The sequence below is a fragment of the Chenopodium album genome, chromosome 11, assembly GCF_948465745.1.
Source record: "Chenopodium album chromosome 11, dcCheAlbu1.1, whole genome shotgun sequence".
NCBI classification, from domain to species: Eukaryota; Viridiplantae; Streptophyta; class Magnoliopsida; order Caryophyllales; family Amaranthaceae; genus Chenopodium; species Chenopodium album.
The window spans coordinates 22,131,314-22,137,636 of record NC_137844.1 but is presented as its reverse complement, the minus strand read 5'-3'; the positions used below and the strand labels follow the sequence as shown (position 1 = coordinate 22,137,636).

General features: G+C 35.2%; 1 protein-coding gene across 1 annotated transcript; it reads right to left on the bottom strand.

Moving 5' to 3' along the window:
- Positions 1-2,332: 2,332 nt before the first annotated feature.
- Positions 2,333-4,423, bottom strand: LOC145566446 (uncharacterized). Its single transcript, XM_081625865.1, has 7 exons — positions 4,256-4,423; positions 3,801-4,108; positions 3,519-3,701; positions 3,317-3,430; positions 3,143-3,212; positions 2,934-3,032; positions 2,333-2,428 (listed from the first exon to the last, which is right to left on the bottom strand). Exons 1-7 carry the CDS (start codon positions 4,421-4,423, stop codon positions 2,333-2,335), a joined length of 1,038 nt encoding a protein of 345 aa, XP_081481991.1.
- Between the last annotated feature and the right edge of the window lie 1,900 nt (positions 4,424-6,323).

Sequence of the window (6,323 nt, the reverse complement as noted above, 5' to 3'; positions counted from 1 at the left end):
CTTAGTTCTTGCATGAGTGGGACGCGTGTCAGCCATCTTAGGGTTGGTTTATTTTTACTAAAGTGACACGACGGTTTCGCTTTATTGTTTTGTTAAACGTCCATTAACTCCTTCATTTATTTCACCGTCCCCCTTTTTTACTTCTTTCTCTCTCATTTCTCACTTTTCATTTTCTTCCTTTGTTTTTTCAACTTTTTCGCTCTTGCCATTTCTTGTTGACGATCGTTGCTCCTCAGTTGTTGTTGTAAGTTTTATGCTTCCTTTATTCCTTTTTGCTTTTGTTCTGTTTTTCTGTTTTGCTTACTTATTTCCTCCCACTCTTGGTTCTACATTGGGATTCTTTGCTTTTTTAGTTGTAGTTCAAAACCCTATTCTTCGTTAGGCTTTCTGGTGTCGCCATTGTTGTTGTGCCTCATTGCTTCTACAAGTTCTGTCATAAAGGTACTTTATTTGTGCCTTTTCTTGTACTGATGTGCCCAACTTCTGTTCTTTTTGAATTTTTTCTCCGCAAGATTGCGCCTTTTATTCGGATTTGACTGTTTCTGCCAAGTTTTTCCTTTTTTTTTTGTTGTATATATTTGTTTGTCTCTGTACTTGCAATTTTTTTCTCTAATTTTCGCTTTGTTCCTCTACATTTGCTCTTGGGGTTTAATTGATTTTGGTTTTTGTGCACACCATTTTCTTCGTCTTCTTTGGCCCTTTTTGTCTTTGTAGATCTTAGGATGTCTAATGCTACTGTTAGCCAAATGTGAATGACCCTCTTGTGCGTACCAAGTCAGATTCTTCCTCTGAGCCGTCTCACTCAAGTGAGCGGTTTGCGTGCACATCCTTTACTTCCCCTGCTTCTCCCCCCATTCCTTCGCAAGTAGATTTGCCAGGCGACCATTTTCTTGCAAAGAGCGGGGCGAGTACTGCTGTGACTCCACCAGTTGCAACTGGGTTAGGTAGTAGTCGTCCTGCTGCCGGCAGCACTTTTCGCCCTTTTCGATCTAGATTTCGCCCTGATTTCTTTGATCCTTATTGTGAACTGGTACTTACTCACGATGGGGTTCCAATGACTCATTTTATCTGCTTGAGGATGCGCACAATGCGCCATAAGCAATTAGCCGATCAAGTTAAGGCTAATCCTCCTAATGTATCTCTTGTTAGCCCCATTCTCCATGTACAACCTTTAAACAGCTTTGCTTGGCTTGATGATACGGCTGATGTGAATCGGTTTGATCACTATGTAGTGTAGGGTGGTTGTTCTGCGATGTCTTCACCATCTTCTCCCCCGACAACGAACATGAACGGGGTGGCTAAGTCTCCCAGTGAGCGTGCTTTCCATGATTGCCAGCCTACATATGTTGTGGAGCCCGTGGAAGAGGGCAAGTGTGATTCTACCTTAATGAGAGGTGTCATGGTCCCAAGTATTGCATGTTGGATTCCAACTAGCATAAAGACGCTAAGAGGTTGGATCTGGCCACCGTGGGTCAGAAGTTTTATGGATTTGGCCTGGGCTACAAGCTGGTCTTACCAGTTAAGAGTTCTAAATTGTCTGCCCTCCCTACTAGTCACATTGTTGTCTTTGCCTCACACCTAGACTTGGGTCTGCGGTTTCCTTTGGATCCTACTTTAGACAAATTCTTTCGTGCCTTTGATCTTTGTATTGCCCTGTTGCACCCTGCATCTTTGCACACTTTGATATGCTTGTTTTGGTTCTTGCAATTTCGTCAATACCCAGAGTCGTTGCACGTATTAATATCTTTGACGAGCTTGAATAGGTCGTTCTCTAGCTCTTCTGAGTCTGGCTGGTACTATGTGACCCCTAAAGAGAGTAGAGTGCTTTCACTACTAGAAAAACATTTATTTGCAGCGGTCAAAAATCATTAATTTGCTGCGTTTTTTTGGATGGCAACAAACGCCAGGGCAGCAAATCAATTGGATTGATTTGCTGCGGCGACATCCGCTGCAAATCAATGCATTTATTTGCGGCGGATTTCTATTTTAACCCCCGCAAATAAATACATTCTACTAGTAGAATAATAAATTATTTGCTGCGCTTTATGTGTAACACCCGCTGCTAATTAATAGTATTTTATATAAAAAAAATCCATTATTTGGTAATAAATAATTAATAAATCAAAATTTCGACAGCACCTCCTCTGTTTTTACGTGTAATATATCCATGAAGGACCTGTATTCCTGAACTTTATGAACAAAATACTTTAAATTAGCCCAAAATTAGATTACCACAATACATATGATAAATTTTATTGTACGATTCAATTTTCTACATACAAAAAATATCAATCCAAAACAAAAGTCAAAAAATATTGCCGCGAAACTATGATCACACGCAATGATTAGTGAAATACGATGCCCATATGTTCCGCACTTCTTCAATATCAACATCAGTGTAAGGATCTTCATTTAAAGACATGCAAACCTATTAACATGATAAAATATATATAGTAAGTCATCAAAGTAATTTTAATAACAATAATAATAACATAGTAAAGAGTTGCCCCCCTCCCCCCTCTCATATAACTAGGTTGTGTTCTAACCCGAGAGCCATGCTAGCTTTGATGCACAAAAACAAAGGATATGTTGATTAATGCCTCCTTAATATGTGTACTAAGTATAATCCCAAACACCAACTGAAGCATCAAATAGATTATTACTTTAACAAAGGTTCAGTGGGCACATAAATTAGTTAGCACATTGTCCTGAAAACAGGATAAATTCAAAATAATGCAACTGTGATTTACCAAAACAAAATAATTATAATAAATGATGCAACTGTGAAGCTACTGTCCCTAAAAATAAAATAATAAAAAAAAACGCCTTTAATTTGTTGGATACCTTTATATGGTTCAAATAAGGCTATATATAAATAAAAGATTCATTTTGAAGATATTTGTAATGATAAGAATGAAAGATCATACTCATACCTCATCAATATCATTTGCTTCACTGTATTTGTATAGTATGTCATACATGTATCTCATTGTGTAAAAGCCACACTCGGTACCACCTCTTTGTTGAGCACACTAAGTAAAATTCAATAAAAAAAAAAACAGATTAAGGTGTATAATTGTTTTAAGGGTACCAAAATAGATTCCATTCATACGATATCATCTAAAACATACTATTTACTTACCTTCACAAGTTTCCATAGAGGTTCTTTTCTATTCACACGGTTTCCATTTAGCTTAAACCTCGTGAAAAAACTATTCATTTTCGGATCAAAGGTAGAATTATAAGTATATTACTTGTTGCATATGTCTTACATATAATGTATATATAGAAACAAGAAACAATAAAATAGACTTACAAGCTCACAATAGTCTTCATTTTAACATTTCTCCTTGTCGTGGTTGGTCGAGCAGAGTCAAATTGATAAATAGTGCAAGTAGGTACACATATTACCAAAAGCATCCAATGTTCCCTATGCCAAAAGGTAAGAATGTAAAATTCATCACATGTATGTATACTTAAAGGGTACACTATATGGAACTTTGTTACTACATACTTACTCTTGAAAAATTAGTGCCATAATGAATTTTGCCCCATTTTCAACTGATTTGCTTACTGCTTTGAAGACACAGTCATGAATTTCATGCAAGCTCTTACGGATTTTTGTTTCACAAGTTTGCTCTGGACACAACCACCCAACCACAAAAGCTTTGTCTTTTGATTTCAAATCTTGTTGAAGTAACCTAGATATACAAAATCAACTTAATGTATGTTATGATAACAGGGAGGTGCATATAAACGCAAAATTTGTAATCACTATGACACAATGGCTTGCTTATTACCTCATGAATACTTGAATAATTGATATGTTTAGCTTCGCTCCACTTAAGAACTGAGAGGCATCCTCCTTATTTACCCATGCAATCCCATCCTTTTCAAAATGAAATATAGTGTGATCTAATATTACAGCAATGGGTTCCCCATCTGGCAATGAGTCAAAAAATGTTGCTAGCCACTGACAATCCGGGATAAGAGATTCCATCAACATTTGAGGAACAAGTACGGTTCTTTGGGTTGCCTCTCCAGAGCGTAAGTCATTGCTTGCGATCTCTGGTGACAAAGGCTTGAGTTTCTTTGGTTGGAGTGATTCCTAAAATGTGTAATGTAATTAAGTTACTTAATTTAATAAGGGTCTAAAAATGTTGATTTGCTAAAGTAATTTCGGCTTTCAGTTAGTTAATTTAAAAAGGGTCTGGATAAAAAAAAAATTAAAAGTATGTCAGACATGAAAACTTACCTCAGTCTGGCATTTTATCAATGACAACGGCCATTGTACAAATGTATTAATCCCATGTTGTAACACTTCGATCTCAAATGTCGGGATAGGAACGGGCAGTGGTAGGCCATAAAACTCCTCATGTATAGTATGAATTTCCACCTTCACATGACCAGGTAAGATGGCCATAAGATGAACCAATGGACATATAAGTTTCAATGGACATATAAGTTTCAATGGACATATAAGCTTATGCAATTTTTACCAAACATAACATTTATTTTTTAGAAGCATATATATAATTAATACATAATACAAAGCCACTTGCAATAACCATATCATAGAAATAGTAGCTCACCAAGAATTATAATAAATATGTGCATGACCAATACAAACCTATAAAGAAAAATATGAAAGGAAAGATAATGTACCAGAGTCACAATTAAAGGTAGTTCGTGCCAAGCTAACAAGGACAAAAGTGATCAGATGATTGGCCTTCACTTCTCATTTGTTGAACAAACTTCCTAGTGAAAAAATGCATTAGCATAAAAATTTAACCAATTACACTAAATCATCATTTAAAATATTTATTCTGCCTAATATTCTGACCTTGAAGGCAATGACTTTACTCAACTCCCTCTTTCATTATTCATACATTATAATACATACACCAGATACATCCTAATTATAATCAAACTCAATTCATGAAATCAATGGAACAATAAAATGGATTCCTAATATTCTCAATCACCAATGCAACAGTTCACTAAACAAATCTAAAATCACACGCAAACCTAGTTCATTGAATCAACAGATTTAAATGGGCATCAAAATTGTCTAACAAAAAATTACCAAATTCACATAAGCAACAAATCGACAAAAATTAAAACCATGAACAAGCTAGCTTAGATTGAGGAAATTCATAAAAAATACTAAACAACCCAGAAGCAGCAGACCAAGCTAGAATGTGTAAATTCATGCAAAAAAAAAAAAAAAAAAAAAAAAAATCAGAACAACCTAGAAGCAACAAATTAATAAATTTTTGTAACAAGTTAGCCAACAATGAACTTTGTTTCAATGAAAAAACGAACAATGTCATATTGTAAGTATAGGTAAGATAGGTTTATTTCAAGTCTAATGCCCTACTCACCATGAATTTCATGCACCACTCCCACACAAAGCCATCACTATTAATAATTCCCCCCTTCTTAAGATAGCAAGGGTAGACAATGAGGGCACATGACTAATGAAATCAATATGAAAGTACACATACCAAAACATACGACTCCATTACTCTCCATCCTTAATAATAGGTGGCATATAATTGAAATTTTTTAGAGTTGAGTTCAAGCACAATAAGCATCACTCCTTAAATAAATCTCCACCATGCAACTTGTAGTCAGTTATTCTTAGTTGTTCGTAAAAGATATCATTAAGGGATATATACTAATAAGGACAAAGTTCAGTTTTTGAATATATATTATAAAAAGTGGTCATTATTTTGGATTGTCTCAAAAGTTAAACATGAGGGCTAAGCCTTTGGTAATGTAGAAAATTACATTTAAAAGGTTGTTAAAAGATCCAATGGCTTATGTTCGCTTAGTCTATGTCTGTTTTAACCTCATAAGTAGTCATAAGACTCATAACTGATGTAAAGTTTTCAACTCAACAATTTTGTTCTCAGCTGTTATTGTTCATTTTATAAATAGTATCATATATGCTGCTATTTGGTAAAAAATAATCTGTCTATTATCAATGAAGCAAAAAAAAAATCACCTAAAACCCACAACGCACAATAACATCAACACAAATACCAGTACAACATAAGTTAATTAAGTGACAACCTACAAATACATCAGTACATTAGTATAATTAAGCAAAAGCGCAAAATTACAAACCTTGCAATGTAAATTGACTAAGGGTCATATTTATAAATTCTGAAGGTAACTTACAGGAACATGCACTGCGCTTAGGGTCAGTGGCAGGGCCGTTTCTGACTTTTATGAGGCCTATGGGCAAACTATCGATTAGGGGCCCTATAAATTTAGTTATACATGATACATGCCATATTCACTCATATAAAAATCTA

Excerpts from the sequence above, each read along its gene's own strand:
- LOC145566446 (XM_081625865.1), bottom strand. The coding sequence starts at position 4,423 with ATGGCCATCTTACCTGGTCATGTGAAGGTGGAAATTCATACTATACAT. Across the intron at positions 4,109-4,255 it reads TGATAAAATGCCAGACTGAG|GAATCACTCCAACCAAAGAA; the intron begins GTAAGTTTTCAT and ends TACACATTTTAG. Across the intron at positions 3,702-3,800 it reads ATTATTCAAGTATTCATGAG|GTTACTTCAACAAGATTTGA; the intron begins GTAATAAGCAAG and ends TTGTATATCTAG.